General features: G+C 56.0%; 1 protein-coding gene across 1 annotated transcript; it reads right to left on the bottom strand.

Moving 5' to 3' along the window:
* Window positions 1-638: 638 nt before the first annotated feature.
* On the bottom strand, window positions 639-2802 carry LRRN2 (leucine rich repeat neuronal 2). Its single transcript, XM_028120377.2, has one exon. It carries the CDS (start codon window positions 2800-2802, stop codon window positions 640-642), a length of 2163 nt encoding a protein of 720 aa, XP_027976178.1. The 3' UTR covers window position 639.
* Window positions 2803-25560: the final 22758 nt, after the last annotated feature.

Genomic DNA, 25560 nt, shown 5'->3' with positions numbered 1-25560 from the left:
CTTGTTTATTTTTATTTTTTACAAAACAGGAGAAAAGAGTGAACTGGGTTGGGGGGAGGTGACACATTTCTCCACAAAGGTACAAAATTGCCTATAGAAAGTCAACCTCGCGGTGCCAACCCGGGCTTGCTGAGATGAGGCGTTCCCGGGCAGCCCCCTCCCCAAATGTCTTTCAGGTCCGGCCGGGGGCCCACTGTGGGAGGGGTCCCCCAAGGTGGGGAGGAGAGGCCTCCCTCAGCCCTTGCCCAGGAGGGGAAAGAGCAAGCAACTGAGACTGTACAGAGGAAGAGAAGAGGAGAGGGGCGCACCCTGTGGGCCAAGGGCCTGGGGACATGGGCAGGGGACATCCAAGCAGAGGCCCAGGAGCCTCTGGGCACACAGACAACTAGGGAGAGGGGAGGCTCTAGCCAGAGAGTCCTTCCTGTTCCTCGGAGATGCTCCTCAGAATGTCAGCAGACAGGCCCCCAGAAGGTAACGGCGACTTCGTGGAGGCGGCGGGAGCCGCCCCTGGCGCTACAAAGCCCCGTCTGTCTTGGTCTGGCTGCCAGGCCTCAAGCACGCGGGTCCCTGTCACTTTCCGGGCAGGGCATCTGGCCCAGATTGCCTCCCTTTCGGTCAAAAGGAGTCCTAGTTATTTGTCTACTGCGGAGAGCAGGCTGAGCTTTGAGAATTTTGCAGCAATGGTGGGGACAATGTTTCTGCTTCTGAAGACCTGGACAGCTTCCTTCCTGGATTCCAGGCCAGGACGAGGGGCGCGGACACCACTCGGACCGCGGGGGCACTGCAGCCCCAGAAAGCCCAGGCTGGAAGGAGAGGCCGCCCACCCACGCCCTGCCTGGGCTGAGCAGTGCCCCGGTGGGTGGCTAGCCCGGCTGCCAGCAAGAGGACAGCGAGGGCCAGCATGGCTATGAGCCCGGGCCGGTCCCCTAAGGCTCTGTGGCAAGGAGTGGCCTCCTTAGTCCTGGTCCATACGCATGCCAACTGGGTGTGGGCATCAGCAAAGGCCACTTGCAGGCAGGCCCAGTACTCCGTGGCCTGAAGGAGGCGGGTGATGTTGTAGCTGTGGGTGCCCCTCGGCAGGCGGGCCAGAGCAGGGGCGCCCTGGCCCCGGAGGGAAGAGGCGCTGGACCAGGTGAGGTTGGTAGAGACTGTGTTGGGTGGGGGGACCCAAGACAGTAGGATGTGATAAGGGTGGGTCTCCTGCACCCGGAGCTCCAGCCCCCGTCCCTTGTCCCAGCCTGGCTGCAGGGGAGCCCGGCCAACCACCACACTGACCGTCTTACTGTCAGCCCCCACCAGGTTCTGGGCCACACAGGTGTACAGCCCCGCCTCTTCTGCTGTCACCCTCCGCAGCTCGAGGGTCCCCTCGGGGTACACCCGGTACTTCCTGCCAGCACGGGCAGCTGTTAGTCGAATCCCGGCTGGAGTGACCCAGTAGATCTCGGGTTCCGGTTCAGCCAGTGCCCGGCAGTGTAGCACCAGGCTCTCTCCACTGGCCACCTGAAGGCTGGGGGGGAAGCTGCGGGGGGAGATGAGGGGCAGGCAGTGGTCTGTCATCTCCCGGAAGGGTACCTCGCGGACTGGGCGGCGCTGGAGGTCTGGCGGCTCGGCACACAGGGTGGACTGTGGCTCGATGAAGCGGACACGGGTGCCCGTGGCATTGGCCCAGCGGATGATGCAATCACAGCGGATGGGGTTGCCGTGGAGACCCACCTCCTGCAGGTTGGGCAGGGACTCCACCGTCTGCTGGTGCAAGGCACTGAGAGCATTGTTGTTGAGCATGAGGGTCTCCATCTGGGGCAGGTGGTGGAAGGCGCGGGGGTGGATGAAGGACAGCCGGGGGTTGTTGGTGATGTCCAGCTTGGTCAGCTCGGGGAGGTTGACCAGGGCGAACTTGTCGATGGAAACCAGCTCCTCCATGTTGTTCAGCCCCAGCTCCTTGAGGTGCAGCATGTTGGCAAAGTCCCCGGGCCCCACCCGCTGGAGCGGGTTCTTGTTCAGGTCTAGGAACTTGAGCCCGGGCACCTGCTCCAGGGCCCGCCTGGGCACCCGGGCCAGCTGGTTGTCATAGAAGGAGAGGCTCTCCAGGCTTTGCAAGCCCTCCAGGGAGTAGTCGGAGATCTCCCGAAGGTTCATGCCTGCTAGCACCAGGCTGCGCAAATTGGCCAGAGGCCGGAAGTTCATGTCCAGGATGGCGTCTACTTTGTTGCCACCAATCATGAGGATCTCTAGGTTGGGCAGCATCTCAAACCAGCGGCTGTCGATGGCCCTCAGCAGGTTGGAGTTGAGGTGCAGCCGCAGCAGGTTGCCAAGGCCAGCGAAGGCCCCGGGGGCGATGCGGTAGAGCTGGTTGTGGTTGAGATAGAGCTCCTGCAGGCTGGTCAGCCCTGCGAAGCTGTGGTCCTCCAGCCGGGTCAGCTGGTTCTCCTCCAGGTGCAGGCTCAGCAGCTGGGGCAGGGCACGGAAGTCACAGTCTCGAGCGTCCGAAAAGCTGTTCTGGGACAGGTCCAGCTCCGTGAGATTGGCCAGGTAGTTGAGCTCACTTTGGTCCACACGGACAATGCTGTTGCTCTGCAGCAGCAAGGTCTGTGTGCCCGCGGGCAGCCCGGGGGGCACGGCTGTCAGGAACAGGTCGTTGCAGTCCACGGTGGTGGCCTCCCGGTAGGATGATCGGGGTGTATACCAGGGCCGGATCTGGCAGGCACACTGAGGGGGGCAGGGCACACGCCAGGGTACCACGGGCACGGCGGCGGTGGCACCAGCCACCCAGGCCAGCAAGAGGGGGGCCACAAGGAGCCTCATGATGGAGCCGCAGGGTAGGGAACCATCCACAAGAAGAGTCTGGAGTCCTTCCACTCTTAGCAGTTCGCAGGCTGAGGGTCAGCAGCCCTGCCAGGGCCTGGGGATCCACCCTCCCAGGAGAGTCATTCTACGTGGGGATGGGTGGGCATCGCTTCTTACCCTTCTGGGTATGGTTCTCCATCCTTGTCCGCTGGGGCTGGGTCGGCTCATTCATTACCACACCCCATCAGGGCAGCCCTGGAAGAAGAGGATGCAGAGTAAGGAGGTGGCAGAGAAGCAGAATCCATTCCCTCTGCCCGTGTCAACCCTGTTTGCAGAGGGCCAAGGAGCTGAGAGAGATGGACTGGGCCACAGCCAGGGCTCCTGGGTTCTGTCCTACAGCCCTCAGGCTTTATTTTTTTTTAAATTTATTTGTTTGTCAGAGAGAGAGAGAGAGAGAAGAGAGAGAGAGAGGACAAGCAGGTGCAGCAACAGGCAGAGGGAGCCCGATGCAGGGCTCGATCCCAGGACCCTGGGATCATGACCCCGAGCCAAAGGCAGACGCTTAACGGCTGAGCCACCCAGGCGCCCCTAGGCGTCCCAGTCTTCAGCTTCAGTATCCTTTTCTATTATCTGCTGGGGGAGTGAGTCTTCATGGAAGGAGGGAAAGATTGAACCAAGAAGCTTCCAGGATAACTCAGGAAGGGGTGCGTGTGCGTGTGTGTCTGCAGAGGAGAGGGGATGCTGGAGTTCCTGTCATCGCCACAGTCCTGAGCTGACACGTGTGGAATAGATTCTCCTACCTTTCTCACATCTCCCCGCCTCCCTCCTTGGCTCACTGGGTAAATGGAAAATAAAGTGAGAGTTTCCCGGCATCCCCCTGCGCAGTGTGGGTAGGGGGTGGTGGAAACAGTACAGATTTTTAAATTCCAGGGTGGGCTCTCAGGACTCTGGAAGTGGAAAGGCAGTGGTCCCCGAGCCCACACCCAGACCGGCTGGGGAAGTGGCTGGTCCTGCCTGGGGTCTGCTTGGGCTCTCCTCATGTATGGCTTTGGTTTTCCCCACTCTTCCTGCCTAACAGCCTGGCTGAGCTCCCTGGAGGGAGGAGGTAGGGTTAAGAAGCCTGGGTCTGGGCTCTCCCACTTACCCACTGTGCGCAATACTCGTGAGCTGAAGTTACCCTGACACGCCCCCCTTACCATGTCTCCTTCTCACTGTCTCCTAGACAAGGCCTACTTGTTCTTCGAGCCTCAACTCAAGGTCAGTCACCTCCTACAGAAGCTTCTCCCAAATCCTCCCCACCCCGGGCTGGCCTAAGGGGCCTGCCTTAAGCTCTTAGAGCGCCCCATGCTCCCCTCTGTCCTAACCCGGACCACATCTCAGGGAAATGGCTCCCCAGCTGGGAACCTGTCTTGGTCATCACTGTGTTTGGAGCACACAGCAGGTGCCCAGTGAATGTTTACTGTATGAATCAATCTCTGTGGCTCCAGGGCCCCATCCCCCCCAGGAGGGTCCCCCCACCCCCAGTGTAGAATCGAAGCCACTGCTCTTTCCCACCTCCCAGGTATGGCTAATCCGGGCTCTCCCATATATCCCAAGGCCCGGCTGCATGATCCTGGAGGCAAGTCCAGCCTTGGCCTACAACCAACATGGGAGGAAAACCAGGGGGCCTTGCTGGGCCCGGTCCCCGCCTGAGCAGAGGTCCCATTCGGGTAGTCTTCCAAATGCGAGTATCAGAGAAGCACCCCAGCACTTACTGAGCACCTGAGATCTGCCTGGACTCTTCAAAGACTCTGAGTATCTTATTTCATTTAACTGTTATAACGTCATAACGAGTCGACAAGATAAGCATAAATACCCCTAGTTTGCAGATAAGGTAATTGAGGTTCGTTAGAGGTTAAAGAACTTGGCTCAAGACACATAGCCGGTAAGCGGCGGGAGACGGGAATCCACCCAAGTCCAGAGGTTGGGCCACTTACACCATCCTTCTTTGTCCCCAGGCCTGGCTGTGGCTGCAGAAGTCTGGGTGCCCATTCTTGTCCCCTGGGGTGACGTCTGCTACCACCCTCTAGGCAGGGTCCTCTCAGCTGCCCAGAGGGGCTCTATGCCCATCTCACTCTGCTTCCCGGATGCTGGGGCTGGGGAGGGGAGCAGTCGGAGGCGGGATACCTTCCCTTGAGCAGGAGAGCGGTAGGCCTGTTTACATTTGACTACTTCCCACCTTCCTCTGCAGCTATTTCTGAAGGTGGGAAAACAACCGTGACTTAAAATGCACAGAGGTTTTGCGTGGGGGTTTGTGTGCCCTGACACGTACAACTCAGACCAAACAAACACACGTGTACACACGGACGCATGCCCGCATACGAGAGCAGAGGGGAGCCCAGGGAACTTGGCCACCCAAGCCAGGGAGTGGCGGGCAGGAAGAGGGTGGGGGATTTTGTAGTCTACTGTGTGGATGGAGAGGCAGCAGGAACCAGCTGAGCCCCAGGATGGCCCTGTCATGGGGCTGGACCTAGGCTGGTGCTTACATACCAGAGGCCCCTGCCTCCTGCCTAGACCTGGCACGAGGGAGCGGAACCCACCTGCAAAGAGATCTTACTATTACTTACCCCTTCCCACCAGAGCACACTGGGAAAAGGTACTGACTTCTCAGAGCATCTGCTCCTTATGTCTAAAGTGAGGATGTCATTAGGATTAAGGGAGCTGAGTGTGGTACACAAAGAAAGAGCTCAATAAATGTGAGTTCTCATCCAGCTCCGGTCATCCCCAGGGTTGGGAGACTCTGCAGTTACAGGACTTCTCAGGGGCAACAGATCCTGTTGCTCAAGAAGCCCCTACGGAGCTTGCCCACGTGGCCGCCAGGTGGCATGGGGAAACAATGAGCAGAGATAAATAAAAACGTCACACCTTTATAGAGTGGCCCTCTGGCAGGACTGAAAAATGCAAAATAGATAAGAGCCCAAGACAGTTCTGAAGGGCAACTGGGCCTAGTGGAGCATCCTCCTGGCTTTGGCTGCTGACTGAGCCACAGGTGTCTCTCCTCCAACATCTCTGTTCTGACATCTTTGTCCTATAGATGCTCAGCGGTGTGCAGGGGATGAAGGAACCACTTAAAACTTAATTAAAAACCTCCCGAGACTCGCCTTTTCGTCTACCCCAGGCAGCACCCTCCTCCTTGCCCCGTCTGGCTGGGCAGGTGGGTGAGGCAGAGTGCCTGCTCCTCAGCCAGGAGCCCAGGGCTGGGGTTTGGCACCCAGAGAGAGGTAGGGGCTGGATGACACGTTTGGCTGCACCCCTGATCCCAAGGCTTGGCAAAGACCCAGACAAGTCCTCCCCCTCACTGCTGAGCACGCAGCCCCCTCCAGGGAGGAGCACTGAGCTGCCCACTCACCTGCCAACGTGGGTTCAGGCCGTCTTGCACATGCCCACTCATGCCCACTTATGCAGGCTGATTAGTGATCACTGCCGGGAGCTGCAGAGAAGGCTAATTGTCTTTTTCTATAATCTCTGGGGAGAGCAGGAGTTCAGATGATTGTGTGGACATTTTCCCCAACTGGCTTTCAAGCTCCTTGAGGCTCCTTGGGCCATGTCTTACACGCTTTTTGTGCACCCAGAGCACGGAGTGCAGGGCTGGGCACGCAGAGGGTACTGGTAAAGGACACCAGCGGTGAAACAGATGACCCTCCCGTCAACCCCGTGTGTAGGCAGAGAAGGGATTAATTCAGTCTGGTCCTGCAGCGGAAGCACCTGAGCTTGGAGGGCTTATGTGACTTCTCAGAGGTTACACAGCTTCCATGTGGCGGGGTCAGAATTCGAACCTAGGTCTTGGACTCCAGAACCTGAGCCACCAGCCCAGCCAGGGCTTGCTGCCTGGTGGATCCAAGTCTGCCTTGAAGGAGCGCAGCGCTGGGCCGACCTGGAGTGCCTGCCTAAGAGCTGGCCTGGGTCCTCAGCTCCTCTTCCCCCACAGCCACCTGATGGGCCCCCCCAGACACCCCTCCTTGATTTTGGGCTAGAGTGACACCACCTCCCCCCAACTTGGACAGCACAGGGAAGACACTGTCCCTGTGTGAGTGTGGCTGGCCCTGGCACCACAGGGACAAACAGCCAGCAGGCTGCACACGGACCTCAGCCTGCCTTCTGACTGGGGGCTGGGGGCTCTTGGCCAGCCTTGGCCTTCAGTGATGGGAGACTGAAAGCCCTGGAGCCAAGTCAGGGAAGCAGGGCTGTCCACTCCAGGGGCAAAGTTTCTTTTGCAAGAGCTGGCTCTGCAAGCTACGTGGGACCCACCTCTTCCAGGCAGCTGCTCTGGATTTAGCATTAAGTGTAGAATGAATGGTCCCTTACATTCCCTATTAAATGCAGACCCTTGGCAAAGCTCTGAAGTGTTTGGGAGAAGCGTTGTCAAAGGCGGCTCCTTCTCCCGCCCCGCCCCCTCCCTCGGCCCTCTCCCCCGGCTAAGTCCCGCCCCGCCCCGCCCCCGGCTGAGTCCCGCCCCGCCCCGCCCCCGGCTCAGTCCCAGCGCTCCTGCGGGTCGCGGCAGTGCGCTCCTCCAGGTGGTTTGGTGGATGCGGAGTTTCTCCCTCTCCTCCCTTCTCTCCCCTTCCAGGCAGCCTCCACCCAGCCTCCCAGAGCCAGAGCCAAGGGTCCAGAGGGAGGAGCGGTGGTGGTGATCGATGGCCTGGCCTTCGCCGCTTCAGCGCCAGGTCTCCGAGCTGCGGAGACAGATGGGCAGCATAACTGAGTGTAGCGTCGATAAACTCCGGCCTCCTCGCCAGCAGATAAGCGGTGGGAGGGGCGCAGGGGGAGGGAGGCCAGCCCTCCATCGGCGCACCTGGCCTCCTGCTCTTCCTGGGAGGTGAGGGGGGCTCCTCACTCCCAGCTCTCGCTGAATCACAGACAAGCAGGACCTCAGAGCCGAGAAGGACTGAGCGTTTATCTAGCCTTGCAGAGTCTGAGTTCCATAAATAACTTATGCAAAGAAGGAGCGGTGGAGCGGTGGAGCGGAAGGAGCCTGGCTCTGCCGCTTGCAGTGTGACCTTGGGCCAAGCAGTCAGCCTTCTGAGCCTCAGATGCCTGAGCTGGAAAGTGGGGGTATTACCCTCCTCCCAGAACCACCGCTGGGCGGCGTGCAGGAGGTCAGGTGTACGAAGTGCTGTTCGTTCCCTTCATTCGCCCCTCTCACAGCTGCCTCTCATTCCATCTTACCACCTACCTCTCCGCTCTCACCTTTTGTGATAAACTTAAAAAAATATTTTGAACTGTAACATATGTACAGGAGAGTGCTTCCATGGCACTCGTCCCAAGTGGGCGGCTCCATGAATTTCCCCATTAGTAGGTACCCGAATAGCCACCAATCAGAACAAGATGTAAAGATTTCCAGCACTCCAGAAGGATCCCAGGGGGCCCTGCCAGTCAATATCCAGCCCCCACCTGCACTTAACCATTGTCCTGACTTCCATCACCATCCATCAGTTTCCTCTCTTAAACCCAGAATTCCCCTTCATTTTCCATCACAACCTGGGACCGAGGTCTCTGGAAATGGTGGACTCTGGCTTTGGGAAACTCCAGAACTTCAGACTTGAAATTCCCTTACATCATCTTCCTGCTTCAAAGTGGGCTACACTTCTCAGGGTCTCACACCATTTTTTTTTTTTTTTTAAGAGAGAGAGCACGTAGAGTGTGCATGCGACCGAGCAGGGGAGGGGCAGAGGCAGAGGGAGAGAGAGAATCCCAAGCAGGCTCCATGTCCAGCGCAGAGCCCGAAGCGGGGACAGGGTCTTACACTTAATCAGCCATCTCCAGGAGGGCAGAGAAGCTGTTTCCTCTTATTCCCCTTTCTTGTTCTACAATTCCCAAACCTGGAAATTGCTCTACACCTTAGGCCCCTGCTCTGGTTGAGTCCTCATGGCTGGGCCTGTGAGTGCCATGTGCCCTGGGCAGGAAGATGGCAGAATGGCCTCCTGCCCCACGCACCCCTGGCCGCCGTGTGTCTCTCCTCCAGTCTCCCTTCCCCAAAGCCCTGCGGGGTCCTGGCCACCTCCTGGGGTGGCACTGATGCTTCCTTTCCACCACCAACCCCCTAGGTGTTCTCATTACAGAGAGTGGGGCACCAGGCACAAGGACAAATGTGGGGGTGGCCAGGGAGGAGCGGCCCAGACTCGCTGCTAACTGTGCCTGGCCCTCTCCACCCGGCTGTGTCAGAGGCTCTTCCACTCGACTTGTCCCACATCCGACATCCCACATCTCTCACCACACCTGCTCTTGCTTCTGCCCTCCCACGTCTGTCCGTCAGCACCGCCGTCCAGCAGTCTCCAAGACCCGACATCTCCACCACCTTGACCTGTCCCTCTCCCACCTCCCCACACCCACCACAGGGCTTGCACTTACTTTCCCCTCTCATTTCTTGTCGTGACCCTTACATCAACCTCTTCGGGGGCCTCCCACTCACCTCTCTGCGGTTGTCCCATTCCCAGACACCCCATGCTCCTGCGAAACTGGACTTGCTACTTCCTTCCACACCTGGGGCCCCTCACTCCGCGAAGCCCTTCTCCAACTCCAACTGTCAGGTCCTCTTCAGCCATAAAAGCCCGTCTCCAATGCCACCTCTTCTGTGACACTTTCCGCAGGTTTGACTCCCTCTGAGAAGGGTGGTCTCTCCCACCGCATCGCAGTCTCCAAGACTCTTGGAACAGACCTTCCCCCGAATAGCACCTTCCTTATGGGGAAAGGATGAGGGGCTCCCTCCTCCACCCCTGCCCCCTTTCCTCTGCAGTGGGAGGAGTCAGCGTTCCAGGAAAAACCCCTCCCTGGCCCTGGAGGGGACAGGGCCTTGTCCCGAGGCGAAATCTCTCCATTCCCTGTCTCCTGGCTGGCCTGGGCAAAGGATGCTAGAATTCTGGTGTCTGGAAGGGAGCCTGACTCTTTCTTTCTTAGTTAGCAGCGGAGGGTGCCAGGAGGGAGGGCATGGCCATTGCCATCTGGCTGCACTGCAATGCACGAGGCTGCAGGGGAGCAGGGAGCGGTGCAGGCTGAGTCTGCCGTCGCCCTGTCCTGCCAGGTTCTGCTGATCATCTGCCCACCTGCAGGACTCCTGCCCTGACCCCTTGACCCCTCTCCTGGCTCCCACAATGCCCCAGCAACCCTCCATCATGGGCCGCTGGTTCCTTTCAGTCTGTCTCTCCTACCAGACTGCGAGGCCCTGCTCCCACAGTCTGGCACACGGTAGGAGCTCGGGGAGCACGTGCAGGACAGCAAGAGGGAGGGCAGGTGAGGCAGAGCAGGGGAAGAGGGGGGCTGCTTGCGCCGGTGCTCCTGGAGACCAGGCCAAGCAGAGTGTGCGCTCGGGCCCTTCTGCCTCCTTTCTTGGCACCTGGAAGGAGACACACACTGCTCCTGGGGTCTGTATCCTTAGGCATGCACCCGGCTCCCCTGGCCCTGGCTTGTGCCTTCCCTCCGGTGGAGAAGGCACTTCTCTCTGACTCAGGCTTCTCTGCTTCTGGATTCGACATGATCCTACGATGATCCTCGCCCTTCTAGAGGTCTCCCAGGCTCCCCCTCTGGAAATCCTGTGGACTCCACCAAGCCCTTTGAGAGCTTAGGTTGGTGGTTCAGGGGTGGGCTCTAGAAACAGCTCTGCATCTGAAGCCTGGTGTGGCTGTGTGACCTTGAGCATCCTCACTTGGGTTCTTCTTCCGGGCATGGGGAGAGAGCCTACCTCATGGGGGAGCCTGAGAAAGATGATGTCTGTAAAGTGCCTGGTGTTCAGTAGAGCCCTCTTCTTGTTTTATCCACCTCAGTTTGTCTGAGGCCTGGCCCCTGGCTTCTAGACCATCTCTGCAGCAAGCCAGCACCAGATTGGCCCGTCCATGGTCCTGTGGCCTCTAAGGCAGGCACCCTCTCCTAGGGACCCTTCCACCGCAGGCTGCCACTCCTTCCCTGGGCAGCTAGCCCTCCCTGGGGCCTCCAAGTGGCGTCCTGTTTCTAGTCTCCAGGACAGCTCTGGGACCCAGCTCATTTATAGGTCACTGACGTCCGACACAAATCTCACCCAATAAACAATGCGGCTCCTCCTGGCTTAGGTGAGCAGTGGCTCTGTTCCCCCCAGATGCTCTCTGGCAGCTGGGAGAGGGCCCCTCCTAGCAGCTGAGTTCTAGATGTCCCAGCCTGCAATAGCCCATGGTCATTCCACACTGGCTGTGGATCCTCCCAAGCCCAGCTGCTGACCCATGAGCCTCTCCAGCCTCCCTCCCTGTCACTCTCTGTGGCCCTCCTACAATTAAGTGGGGGTGCTGGGCAGTTCCTGTATCGTTCTGGAAAGGCTCCCCTCCCCCGCAGCCAGGGCCCCAGAATTTCTCCTCAAACACAGTAGACCCCTGGAAACTAGGTGCAAGGGCAGGGGGAAGGGGTGTGTTTGGGGGTCGGTTTCGGAGAGAGGCAAGGCATGCTCTCTCCTGCCCCTGAGCCTTTGCACAAGCAGGGTCCTTGCCCAGAAGGCCCCTTCCTCACCTGTGTATCTTAGGACTTCCTTCCCATCCCTGAAGTCTTCCCTGACGGTGGCCTCTCCTACAAATTCATCAATCCCTTGCTCCTTCCCCCCTCCTCCGAGAGCCCACACCTCCTCTCTCAGACTGTGAGCTGTCCCAGCACGGCTCTGGGGCCCCGGAAAGAACAGAGGGAATCAGCATTGTCTGAGGTGAATGGGGAGCCAGACGGGGAGGTTTCTCTCTCCACAGTGTCGGGGTGCGGGGTGAGGGACCCCAGGGCACACTGGGGGTCAGGGGAGATGCCCAGGGTCAGGGGGGCAGGGTTTGGGGCCTGGAGAAAGGGAGGAGAAAGGGAGGCAGAATGAACGGGGAGCAGACCAGTTAAACAAGGAGAAAGGCCAAACCTCTTCTAACGGAAAAGGAAGATGAAATCAGAATGAAAATTGATGAGGCGGAGAGACAAAGAGACTCGTCTCATCAGCAAGTTTGCCACATGAAGCTCGGAGATCAATCACGCGGCGGAAGGGGGCTCGGTCCAGGCGCGGGGCTGGCCGCTCCGTCTGTCCACTGTCTGGGGCAGCCTGCGGGATAAATGGCTGCGGCTGAGGCCCCGGCAGTGACGATGGCCTGTCTGTCCTCAGCACCTCCTCTGGGTCCCCTTACGGGTGCCAATGGCCTCTCCCCACGCAGCCCGGGTCAGGCCTGGGACGAGCATTTCTCAGAAGCTCTATCCGGCCTTCTCTGCCCCCGGCCCATCTTCCCTGAGGCCCGGAGCGAGAAGCAGAGGTCAGGACACGGGAACCGGTGGTAGAGGACACAGGGCAGGACCAGGCTGCGTTCTAGTCTCAGCTTGGGGACAGACCCTGGGACGTGTCCTCTCACTTCCCCAGGCCCTGGGCTCCTCATCTGTGAAACGAGGTGGCTGGGCTGGAGCAGCGGCTCTCAAACTGTGGTCCCCGGACCAGCCATGGCAGTGTTACCTGGGAACTTGTTAGGAAGGCAGGTCCTTGAGTCCAGCCCAAGGATGGCCACAGAATCAGGAGCTCAGAGGGTGGGCCCTGGTAACTCAGGGTTGAACAAGCCCTCCACCGGGTGATTCTGGCAGATGCTCCTGCTCGAGAATCACCAGGCCAGATCATCTCTAAGGCCCCTCCAGCTGAGATCAGAACTCCGTCAACAGGAAGGGTGTCAGCTGGGAGCGCTCAGTGACAGCCACGTGGATGACCACGCTGACAGTGAAGGCTCGTGTATCCCAGACCCCCCTCACCCTTTCTGTCCCGGCCGCAAGGAAACGCTTTACCCAATGAGCCTTAATAGAGCCCCAACTGCATCCTGGCCCTGTGAAGGGTTAGGGATGCAAGGTGATGGGAAGGGCAGGCAGAGAGTCACAGATTAAAAAAAAAACCTTGATCTACTAACATTTGATAAAAGCAGTCACAGAAGTATATACTGAGGGCAGCAGGGGCACAGCCTAGAGGAGAGAACATGATTCTGCTGCATGTGGGAAGCTGGGCAAATTTACTAAAAGTCAATGAATTGTACAATAGAAATGGGTGGAGTTGATGGTATGCAAGTTGTATTTCGATAAAATTCTTTAAAGCAAATTCACAGAGGAAGTGTTGCCTACATCAGTAGGTCAGTAGATGCACAGATGGTGGGAGGCATTCTACGTGTATCGGGGACACCAGGAGCAAAGATCCTGGAATAAAAGCAGATGAAGTGAATTCCAAGAACTGCATGGTCCCCCGTAGGGCCCGAGAATGTGGGTGATGTGGCGAAGACGCTGGAGCAGCCGGTTGGAGCCAGAATGGTCTGGACGTGATACTGCATGCAGAGTATGGCCAAAGGGGCATCCAGGCAGCGGTTACCACTGTCATCAATAATAGTCTATCAGGACAGATGCACCTTGCAACTTCAGTTCTTCCGTATCTGCGATCCTATGTGATTCTCACGATAGCTCTGGGAGGTCATAGGTGTCATTACCCCATTTAAAAAAAAGATTTTATTTATTTATTTACTTGAAAGAGAGAGAGAAAGAGAGAGAGAGCACGTGCCAGAATAGGGGAGGGGCAGAAGGAGAGGGAGAGAGAATCCCAAGCAGACTCCCCGCTGAGCGCGGAGCCCAACGCCAGGCTCAATCCCACAACCCGGAGATCATGACCTGAGCCGAAATCAAGAGTCAGCTGCCTAACCGACTGAGCCACCCAGGCGCCCCGAGTCATTACCCTGTTTTACTGGAAAAGATATTAAATGACTTGCCCAAGGTCCTACAGCAAACAAGTCTTGGAGCCAGGGCTAGAAGATACACTGTGCTTCCAAAGCTGGCCCTTATTTTCCCAGTGGGACAGCAATGCTGCTAATGTCAGCTGTTGATTGAAAACTGATTGTGAGCCTGGCCTCCAGCCAGCAACCTGACATGAGCCTGCACTGAGTGCTCAGAGGCATGCTATGAGAGGGGGTTAGAGCCCAATTTCACAGATGGGAGAGGGTAGGGACCTTGCTTAAGAACATCCAGCTGGTAGAGACAGGATTCAGACGAGGTTCTGGCTGGTGCCAAAGCCTAAACGCTACTCTAAAATCTGTGCTCTAGACCCTGACCCCACATCCTCCTCCTCCATCCTCCACTGCCCAGTTCTCCTAGGACCCAAATGCAATGGGGGAGATTTCCAGTGACTTCTTATTCAACTTCCCTTGGCGTGGGCCAACACAAGAGAAAGAAACTGGCCCCTGGCCTATGCTGAGCAGCCCTCCTTCCTTGGAAAGGGAGGGCCCTTTCCAACCCGGCAGAGGTACCCTCCCCTCCAAGCCTGTCCACCCCTTCTGAGCCCAGTGCACCTGCTGGGGGATGGAGGGCTCCCAGAGGCCGCAGAGCCCAGTGGATGGAAATGCCTCCGCCCGTGATCAATAACAGACATAATTCAGTGACTGCGGCAAGTACAAAGGAGTGTAGGTTAAATCAATATTTAGAAGCTTCAAAATTAAACTAATTAAGAACAAGTCTTAATGATTTTTACTGTCAGGGAATAAAAAAGATAAAAAGCCCACCTATATTTCACGATTCTACCTTAGTAGCTTGTAATACTTTGGGAAGAGCAGAAGACGAAGCGTGCCCCCAGCCAGCCCCCCTTTCTGCCTTGCAGGAGAGGGAGCACCTTCTCCGTGGTGGCATGGGGAAGAGAGGGGGGGAGCGGGATGGGGCACAGCATGCAAGCAGCATGTTGTAGAAGGCCACTGGCTTGGGGTAGGGACCATTATGGGTTGAACTGTGAACCCCAAAAGATATATTTAAGTCCTAACTCCCAGTACCTGTGAATGTGGCCTTAATCTGGAAATCGGGCCTTTGCAGGTGTAATCAAGTTAAGATGAGTTCACACTGCATTAGGGTGGGCCCTCCTCCAGGGACTGTTGTCCTTATAAGAAGAGGGAAGTTTGGACGCAAAGAGGCACAGGGAGAATTCCATGTGATGGCGCAGACAGAGATGTGAGTCCGACAGCTGTGAGCCAAGGACCGCCGAGGGCCGACTGCCAGCCCTGGGAGCTAGGAGGAGGTGAGCAAGGAGTCTCCCCTGGGGTTTCAGAGCAGGCGTGGCCCTGCCACACCTTGACTCCAGACTTCTGGCCTCCAGAACTGAGACGATAAATGTCTATTATTTTTTAAAATTTTTATTGTTATGTTAATCACTATACATTACATCATTAGTTTTTGATGATAAATGTCTATTATATTTAAGCGCCCCCAGTTTGTGGAGCTTTGAGAGGGCAGCCCCAGCACACGGCTACAGGGCACTTGGATTCCAGTTCCTGCTCTGCGGTTTACTAACTGTACAAGCTTGGCAAGATGCTTCCCCTCCAGGAGCCTCGGTTTTCTCCTCTGAAAAACAGGGATAAGACTAGCACCTTCTGTCTTTTGTGCAGAGATATGGTACAGAGGAGATGAATACATGAGTGTGAAAGGTGCACCCTGAGCTGTCAGTGCTACACAAATGTCACGAAGGCTCATCGCTGGCGGCAAGAATCTGGGAAGGGGCCCAGGAACCGTCTGTCAGATGGTGCCAGCTCGTTGGCCTGATCTAGAAACCCAGTCAGATCCCAGGTGTGAGATGTCTGCATAGTTAGAGCTATTATATCCACGAAGGGGATTTTATTGTTGTTCTCAACACTATTTTTTTTTAAAGATTTTATTTATTTATTTGAGAGAGAGACAGAGAGAGTGAGAGAAAGTGAGAGAGAGAGAGAGAGAGAGAACGCGAGCAGGGTGAGGGGCAGAGGGACAAGCAGACTCCCTGCTGAACAGGGAGCCGGATGTGGGGCTCAATCCCAGGACCCTGGGATCATGACCTAAGCCGAAGGCAGACAATCAACCGACTGGGCCACCCAGGCGCCCCTCAACACTATTTTATTTGCTGCCCATTTAGCCCTGGTTTTCTCATCTGTCAAATGAAAGGGTTGGACAACATTATTTTATAGGTATTTTCCGGCATCATTCTCTGGGCTTATTTATGTATGTATTTTAAAAGGATAGTATGTCTTAACAGCCCAACCTTGGTAGCCCGGGACAGTTCAGAGGGAGCCAGCTAAGAGCTGTAACGAGAGATCAGGAGTGTTCTGGGGCTTTGTGCCCCTCCTGTTGGGTTAATGAAGGGGGGGACCCAGAGCACTTTCGCTCTGTCTTCCCTCGAATGTACCAGGCCTGAAAGGAACAGGAAACCACGTAGGCAGCAACTAAAATCTCTACTGATCATGAGATGGCTGGCATCCCACTCCAGCTAACTCCCAGGGCTGTTCGTCTTAAATACACATCCCTAATGATCCACTCGTAGGTAATACAGGAGCTGTGTCTTGTTAAAGTGCTGTGGGACGGGGCGGCTGAGCGTGGAGTTGCGGCCCTTCTTTTGGGCCCTCTTCCAGGTCTCTGGGGGCAGATAAGGCTCTCAGGTAACTTCCTGGAAACTTGGAAGGAGCTGCACCTTGCCGCAGTGGGGTTCTCAAATAGGGGGGCCAAGCTTCCGGCCCTGTGACAACCAACATTCCTCCCAGATGGTATTAGTGTGGAGAAGGAGCATCTGTTTGCACATGGCCCTCACAGGACGGGTGACACCAGCAGCATCACCATGAGAGCGATCGCCACATACTATGCCCTGAGATTCACCGCCATGATGCCGCGCCACCATGGTGGCTGCCGCACCTGCCTCCTACCATCTCCACCAGTAGCCCCATCACACTGCCCTGGCTGCCATCACCACACCCCATCACCTCCTCCATCTATGGCCACGTCATAAGTACCCTATGCATCGTATGAAAATGTGTATGGTTTCATCACTGTGACAGGTATGGAATCTGAAACAGATACGGATTTTGCCACTGGAAATACACGTCAGATGGTGAGACCTCTATAATGCTAACATGAGAATGAGTGGATTCACATGGACCCAGAGCACCCCCCCCCAGATGAAGCATGGGCATGGTTGTATGATGCACACATGGAGAGCCCCAGGGGAAGGGAAGCGGGCAGGGGACCTCCACATTCTGCTTGGGGGAAATAAAAATAACAGTCCTTTGCTTCTTGTTATTTCTGTATTTCTCAACTCTGGCTGCACCATTGAATCATAGAGGAATCTTTTATTTTTTATTTTTATTTTTTTTAAAGTAACTCCTCGCTGGGAAGTTCCCCAAAGTGGGGGACTCACAACCCTGAGATCAAGACCTGAGCTGAGACCGAGAGTCACAGGCTTAACTAAATGAGCCGCCCAGGCGCCCCCATATAGGGATCTTTTAAAATATTCTGATTTCTACATCCCACTCCAGTCCGGTGAAATCAATCTCTGGGGTATGATGCAGGCATGGTATTAAAAACAAAACAAAACAAAAAAACCAAAACAACTCTCCAGGATTTCTTTGTATGTAAATCTTACATCAAAAGAGAAAACCCTGTAAACCGAAACTGAACTCCATTGTCGTTGATGCTGAAGTATTTAGGGAAAAGTGTACTGATGTCTGCAATTTCCTTTGAAATGCACCAAAAATAAGATGGATTGATGGATAGATGGGAGAGGGAGGTGAGAACAAGTCTAGGAAAAGGTCAAGGGTAGAATCTAGATGGTGGGTATATGGTTGTTTGCTGCAAAATCCCTTCAACTTTGCCGTATATATCAAATGTTTCATAATAAAATATTGGGGAAAAAAATCCCCAAGTGGTTTAATAGGAAGCCAGGACTGAGAACCACTGCAACTGATGGAAAAATCCATACCCACGTGTGTTTCTCTTTCCTTCACCCTCCCTTTGTGAAAGAACATCATCCCCACCCCCCAACCCCGCCTGCCCCTCCGGTTTCTCGTCAAACCTAGCAGAATCTGGCCCAGTACTCCCCAACCCTTCTTCGGTCTGGGCACACAAAGGAAAATGTATTTGTACAGTGCCCCTGGGGAAGCAGAGGCGGCTGCCTGCAGCAGGAGGAAGCAGCCGGGGAGGGGCCAGGCTGCCCCCGGCCTCACAGGGTGGCCCTGAGTGCCCAGGGCTGTGCCTGGGACCCATCGTGGCCCTGCTGGTCGGCTGGCTCTGCTCTGCTCAAATGCCCCCGGGTGTCCCCTTTCTAAAGCGCTGGCTCAGCATTCTTAGCAGGGATTCAATGCTTTCTCAGAAAAACCAGAGCAGAGGCTATTGCAGTGCGTGCGTGCGTGTGTGTGTGCACACGCTAGTGGTGGGGAGGGCACCGCAGGCAGGGCCGACCCCGCGCTTCATGCCTCATCTGCATGCTCCTCCACAGCCTGCCTGCCCTGCCGGGGGGAGCGCCATGGCAACACCGTGCCCTTTAAACACGCGAGTCTCTGCTACCCGCGCAAAGCTGCATTAGGCAATTTAATTAAGGAGCTGGCAGCAGACAAACTTTGTGAGTTAAAGGCATTTTATTAAATCCCATTGTATTATGCAGCTCAGATCCCCCAGGAGCTGCAGAGCTGGGGGAGGACAGAGAATTTGCTGGGGTTTTCTTTTCTCTTCTTTGCTTTTCCTGGCCTCCCTTCTGCTTCATGAAAGCATTCACGGAGCGTAGGGGACCCAGCTGTGACTACCCCTCCCCGCCCCCCCACCCCCAGCTTTGGGCCTTGGCCTAGGTCTGCGGGCAGCAGTCTGGGGACCATGATCAGCAGCATGGACCCCGCGTGTCGCCATTCACACTCGGTACCTCTGGGGCCAGGCCTCCGACCCTGCTGCAGGATCCAGCACACACGCCTCCCGTCGGCCTGCACCAAGCTCTGTGCTTCCCAGGCATTATCTCACTGAGTCCTCCCACACCCTTGGAGTAGGCCCTGCTGGCATTCCCCTTTTATAGCAAGGGAAACTGAGGCTTACAGATGCTAAGTAGCTTGCCCAAGATCTTGTAAGTACAATGTGTGGCGGAGAAGCAAGCCCAGACAGGCCGAGCGCAGAGGCCATGGTTCAAAGCAGGACCCCCTGCTACCTCCCAAGGCTGGGGGTCTTCTCCTTTTTCACCCTGCAGAATGGGTTCCACTCCAGCCACCCAGCCAGGAAAACAATTCCAGGGTGAAGCTGGGTGGGAGTGAGGGTTCCAGGACTCTGACCTCCTAACCCATCAGGCCTAGAATGTGTGAAGTTGTCTCGTGAAAGTTACACCCAGGCCCGGGGAACTTGCTGACAGGCTCAGAGGGTCCAACCCCACTTCTTGGCCACCCATCTCCATCTAGGACCCAAGGTCAGGAAACCAGATGAAGAACGCTAGGATGCAGGTAAGAGAGAAAGTGTGACTTGCCAAGAAACTGCAGCACACCCGACCTGCCCTAAGTGGAGAGGGCTTTGGGCCTCTCTATGGGGGCCTGCCAGCAGGTTCCTGCCCCTGGGCTGGGCAAGGGTCTCCGGGGCTCTGTGAGCCCACCAAACGGCCCCATCCTGACAACACCTTCCTCTGGCGGGCCTCCTCAGCTCCTCTCCTGTGTGAGCAAGCATGGGGAGTCCAGCATGACCCCCAGGCAGCTCAGGAGAGGCCCACTGTCCACTAGGGCTCCGGTAGGCCGTTGGGCCTCCAGGGCCTCCTTAGCCTCCCCAGTTGGTAAGCCAGGCCTGAGGGAAGAGCCCAGGCTTAGGAGCTGTGCCGGGGGTGGAGGGGTGGGGGAAGCCTCTCCCCGCGCAGACATTCCCTGCACCCCTGGGCACGACACCGCAGAGATAAGCGAGACTCGGTGCCCGCTCTCCAGACCTGTCCTGGGGGACAGTCCTCTTGGGCTCAGTGTCCTCAGTTCTAAAATGGGGACAATGACATATGCCCTGCAGGCTAAAACAGATGCAAAAAACCTATTTCATTAAGGCCGCCAGGGACTTGCCCCTTGTCTCTTACTCCTCATAGTAACTCTATTATCCCCATGATGCAGATGGCAAGGATGAGGCTAAAAGAAATGAAGCCTCTTTCCCAAGGTCATACAGCTAGTCAAGGGCAAGAACCGGTGCTCTTAACAATGCATATCTATATAAAACATGCACATGATATGTATAGGGGCATCTACATGTATATATTACATGATTATATATTTTAATAACAGTGTTGAGATAATAATTCATGTACCATAAACTCACAATCACATTATATCTGAAAAGGAAATTCAATAGCTGGGTTTGCCACCAGGCTTAAAGATATGTTCTCGTCTGATAGGAGGACACAGGTTTTGTGAATGTGGGCTGCATCGTCTTGGAACAGGCCCTTGGGAGCTGTAGCGAACCCCGCTGCTCCCAGAGGCCTGTGTCCTCTGCCCCTCCCCCACCCTTGCTCTTTATCCATCACCACCCTCTCCCTGCCCCTGCCAGGCCCTCAGGTTTCCACCTGGCTCCGGGGTCTCCCCTACCTGTCTCCACTGTCTCACTTCACTTAGCAGAAACTGAGCCACAGCTGTGGGTGCTAGCCCCAGTGAACCCCCCCCCCAGAAGTCCCTGGAGGGGTGGCTGTGTGTGCGGTGTGTGTGGGGGAGCACGTCAGGGAAGACAGGGCTGGCTGCCGGGGGGGCCAAAGGGCCCATTCAAGGGACCTCAGTTCCACTACCAAGTCTCCCAGGGAAAACTCCGCCTCTGAAGGGTTTGGCAGTAAGAGATCTGGTCTGGGTGGAAATTCTGAGGTTTTGATCCCAGCTCCACCGCTTACCAACTTTGGGACAATCTCACTGAGCCCTGTTTCTTCTCACCTGTCAAATGGTGACAAGAATGTCTGTCTTGAATTTCAATAGGTACCATTTATTGAGTGCTTACCATGTGCTGGGCCTTTTACAAAGCTTATTTGTTACTTAGTCCACACAACCTGGCCCCCACCCCTTGCTGTCATGAGAGTGACAGGGAAGTGACAGCACAGAGAAGTTAAGCAACTTGCCCAAGATCACGCAGCTAGGGCACAGAGAAGCCATGACTCAAGTCCGGCACCGTATGATGCTGAAGTCCTCAACTGCCAGGCTGGGAGGGAGCCTACGGAATGATGTGTGCGAAAGTGCTTGTGAATAGAAATCTCTAGAACAACGAAAGCAGGGGGTCTTCCCGCGGACCCTCACGTGGCTCTGCTATACAGAGCTTCACCAGCTTTCTGCCAGTAAGAACGAGTGTTCCAGGGGCGAGTCACCCTTCCCTCTGCTGGAGCAGCATGGGCAGTAGACGTGTATGTGTGCATGTGTGAGCGTGTGTGTATCTTGCACAAGTGTGCGTGTGTGTCGGGGGAGGCAGTGGGCAGAGAGGTGTGTGCCCAGCTAGGTGCACCAGCTTGGAGGGGGGTGGATTTGGAGGCTGTACTTTGCCAGTGCTTGCTCTCTTGGGCACAAGGCCTGGGTGGTGCCAACTTGTTTTCATAGCCATTTTCCCAGGGAATTAACAGGGGAACAATCTCCTCTGTAATAAGGATAAAAATAATAATAATTAACACAGCTGTGGCTTATATTTCTCCAGTGCCTCTCTCCCCAGACCTCAAAACTCTGGGCCAACAGCAAATCTGCTGGCGTTATAACCCCGCCCCAGGACCTGGGAAGCCTCAGCATCACCACACTTTCCGACTCCTCCAGCTGCGAGGCCAGCGCAGGTGCACACGAGACTGACCCGTCCCTCTAGCTGCCACGGCGGGGCTGGGAAATGACCCTGGGCCTCCCCGCCCCATCCCCCTTGCGTTCTGGGATGGCCTCGCGCCCAGGAGTAGGAGAGAGGGTCAGGGAGGGAGCGAGGTGTCAGCTGTCTTTGTCCAACCTCCAAAAGTGCCCTCATCACCACCCCGGGACTACGCACACACAGCCAGTTCTGCTGTGGGGAGGACTGCCGCCGTACTCCTACAGCCCGCAGGGGCCCAGGCGGCGGGCCCGGTCCCTGCAGAGGACGGCTGACGGCTTTCTCTGGTCCCAGCCAGGCGTCATTACGCACCGAATGTCTAGTGTAAACAGGTGATAAGGCAGCTTTACTCAGAGCGCACATGCTTCCAGCCAGGGAGGGACAGGAGCTTCCAGGGGTGCCCAGGGTGTGGGGGGCCTTGCCGCAACGGGCTCTTCTCCTCCAAAGCAATTTCCAGGGAATTCAGTGCAAGGTGGCGCTCCCAGGGTCCCGAGTGGCGGGGAGCCGGACAGAGCTTCAGACAGAGAGCCCACGACAGATCGCCCAGGCGGCCTGCCCACTCCCTGACGGACACCAAGAACAGCGAGCAATTTAAATATGCAGAGAAGACAGGGCGCTCATGGGGCCAGCAGCTTCAACCTCGCCATACACACTCTTGAAAGCAATTACTAGACCTCAGTCCCATTTCGTTTTCTCCAGACGCTGCAGGACAAAGAAGGGGCCAGTAGGGCAGACACGGTCAGGAACTATGTTTATCATGAATATATTTCCCCAGCATCTCCAGAAAAAAAGCCTACTGAATCTCGAGTCCACAGATAGGCTGAAGAGTGTGGAAGTACCTACAATTGTGTGCAAACGTGTGTGTGTGTGTGTGTGTGTGTGTGTGTGTGTTTCTTCCTGGAGGGAAGGGCCAACTCTTGCCTCAGATTCTCAGTGGGGTCTATGACCCCAAAATGTTAAGAAGTGCTGCTCTCTTCCTTGGTCAGTTCTGACGGTGATGGGCGGCTAACTTTTCCATAAAGGTCCCTTCACCTTTCGGAATGCAGAGGTGGATTCCACCTGCTTGAAGAGGGGGGCTAGGACGAGTTTGGGGACGCGGCTAACGCAGAACAATGACAGAGCCCTTTGCCAGGCAGAGTCGTGGCTGCCTCTAAGCTAGAGGCAATGATGAAGTGATTTCCCCCTCACCTCATTTTTCTCATTGTGACAGCTCCGTATCTACTGTTCCCTGTCACTCTCGTGACAGCCTTCTGATGATGAAGGCAGCATCAATGTCATATAAATTCCTCCAGAACCCCAGGGCTAAGAGGAGATCAGGTTCAGGAAGCTGGGAACCAAACGCTCTGCACAGCAGTGTGGAAAGAACAAAGCCTTTAGCACAGGAAAGACCTGAGTTCACAGCCTACTTCTGTGTCTTACTAGCTGTGTGAACTTGAACAAGTTACTTGGTCTCCCTGTCAGTTTCCATAGCTGTAGAATGGGAATAGTACCTCATGGGGTTATCCTGAGGATTCACTGAGGTCCTGCTGACAATCTGGCATAGTGTAGGCACACGGAAGGAGCTCAGCCAGAGTCCTCTTCCCCGGCAGGCACGGGGGCAGGGACCTGCGCACCTCCCCCCCCCCCCCCCGTCTGCTGCGTCACTACAGTATCAGAGGAGACGGCACCCCAGGCGCGTGGCTGCTGGTCACATGTGAATGGCAATCAGAGGCCACTTTCCCCATGTCGACCAGAATCTTCCCATCCTTCGTGGCTTGCCTGGGGCCCTTCCTCTTCCAGGAAGTGTCCCCTTACAGTGCTCTGTCCTGACATTCCACAGTTGCTACCTGCACGTCCCATCTGTCCATTCCATCTCTTTCCCTGTGATGAGAGGTTGCTTCTCCCCTTGACTGAAGGGCAGACCCTTGGCTCCTCCAGCCGTAGCTGCTCCCCCCCCCAGTCCCGTCCCTGCCCACCTCTCCAGGCCCTCCCCTCCTCTTCTCTTTCCCCAAACGCTATAGGGACTGGCTGCTCTCTTTTGGGCTTTCAGGTCTTTGAATGTGTTGTTCTGGAATACCCTTCCATTCTCTGCTTGGGGAGCTCTTAATTAGCCTCCAAGTGCCAGCTCAATTGTCAACTCCTCTGTGACACATTCTCTCCCTCCTCTTGCTCCCACAGCACCTTCCCTGGTTTAGCAGGTGCCATGTGGTGGCCGTCTACTTCCTAGGCTGAGCTTCTGCAGAGAACGGGCTGGGCCTGCTCCATCCCGGCCTCCCCTTCCCCTTGCACAGAGTCTGGCAAGCATTCCGCGGTCAATAAATGTGGGCTGGGGTAAAATAAGAAACGGTGTGCTTGTCCACGGCTGGCAGTGGGGTCCCCCTTAACAGAAGGCTTCCTGTGAAGGAGGCAGTCCCCCCTCAAGGGTGGCTAGCTTGGGTCCTGCTGACGTAGGGCCCAACCCTGTGTCCCGACTAGAGGTGTAGGCAGGTGACAGAGGGGGACGTGCGCATCCCATTTGGATTCCGCAGTCGGCTACTCCAAGCCACGAGGCAAGGGCAGAGGAAGGTTGGAACCTTCTCCACCTCACACCTGCATGGGAGAGGGAGAGGCTGGGGAGGGGATGAGGAAGGGGGCTGACAATCGTGAGCACTGGCAGTGTTAGGTCTAGCTCTACGAGACTGGCATCCTTGACCCTCATCTCACAGATGAGGACACTGAGGCTGAGAGGCTGGCTTCCTTGCAGAGAGCCATGCACGAAGGGGCAAAATCAGAGCCAGGTGGGTTCAGCTCTAGAGTGAGCGTTCTTTACAAGATGCTGTCTTCTGCAGAAACCATCACAAAGCACCCAGAAGAAACAGGGATGGGAGAAAGGCTCACACTGAAACACTGTGTGTGTGTGTGTGCATGTGCACGTGTGTGTGTGTGTGCGTGTGTGTGTGCGCACGCGCGCACAGACACGCATGTGGTGCTTCTTCTTCACCGATGACGAAGACAAAGAGAATAGTTGGAGGATGGTTTGAATCAGTTGCCAGTGTGGTTTTGGACAGACATCCAACATGTCTGTTTGTGGGGCAGAGGATTTCACACCAGCGTTTATGTCGACAAGGTAAAGCTCTAAAAAATATCACCATCTCCATGAAGTATGGCTATTTTAGCATAGTGATTTCTTTTCTTTTAAAGATATATTTATTTATTTTGGAGAGAGAGAGAGCACAAGCAGGGGTAGGGGCAGAGGAAGAGGGAGAGAGAGAATCTCCAGCAGACTCCTCCACTGAGCGCGGAGCCCCACACAGGGTTCGATCTCAAGACCCGAGATCATGACCCCAGCTGAAACCAAGAGTCCAACCCTTAACCGACTGAGCCACCTAGGTGCCCAGCATAGCGATTTCTTCCTCTAACTCAGTGACAACTCAGGAGCCTTTGTCCTGCCTATTTCTAACCCGCCATGTTTGGTTACTTGCACTATTTGGCCAAAGCCTTAACCCCCAAAGGGTGGGGAGAAAGTGCGGGGAGGGTCGGGGAGGAAGCCCTCCAGAGTGAGAAAACGGAGGGGAACTCCAGACACAAGGGTGAAACGGAGGAAAGAGCCGGGAGCAGCCTGCTTGGACTGAACTAGCCCATCCCATCAGGGACTTGAGCTGCCTTTATATTTGATTGGAAATATGTGATCTGAAAAAAAAACTTGGGACTGATTTCTATGCTTTCTGGGTTTTTTTCCCCAAGTGTGTTATTGTTTTTCTTTAGTTTTTAGTGAACTTTCCTTTCCAAAAACCTACACTGTTCCTGTTGAAATGAAGAGAAAGTAGGGACCCTAGGTGCTTGGGTTTGCGCACAGCTGGGGAGCAGCAGAGCCCCTGGGGAGAGCAGGGCTGCAGGAGCCGGGGCAGGGTGGGAGGGAGAGGGGGAAGGGAAAAGGGACCAGCAGTTGCATCCAGGAAGACGGGGGCTGCCTGAGAAGGAGGCCCCATCTTCTCCCTGCTTCAGGACCCAGGTGAGATTCATGGACAACTCCAAGCACCTGGATTCTGAGCCAGGGCCCTGCAAGGGGCCAGCAGCTCTGACAGCTTCCAGTAGGGGTGGCACGAGGGTGGCTGGCTTGAGTCCTGTGGGAGTCGGAGAGGAGGTGCCCAAGAGTGTGGCCTACAGTAACTGGAAGATTCTACCTCCAGGTGGGAAAGGAGGCTGGAAAGCAAAGGCAAAAGAAGCCCTTGAGGAGCCTGGTGTGGCAAGGTTAAC

The sequence above is a fragment of the Eumetopias jubatus genome, unplaced genomic scaffold, assembly GCF_037043125.1.
Source record: "Eumetopias jubatus isolate StellerSeaLion01/CBP00866 unplaced genomic scaffold, mEumJub1_p1.0 scaffold_12, whole genome shotgun sequence".
Taxonomy (NCBI): Eukaryota; Metazoa; Chordata; class Mammalia; order Carnivora; family Otariidae; genus Eumetopias; species Eumetopias jubatus.
The sequence above is the reverse complement of the archived record's forward strand: the minus strand, read 5'-3'. Positions and strand labels throughout refer to the sequence as shown.

Bases quoted from the DNA above. Each gene is read 5' to 3' on its own strand.
- LRRN2 (XM_028120377.2), bottom strand. From the start codon at position 2,802: ATGAGGCTCCTTGTGGCCCCCCTCTTGCTGGCCTGGGTGGCTGGTGCC.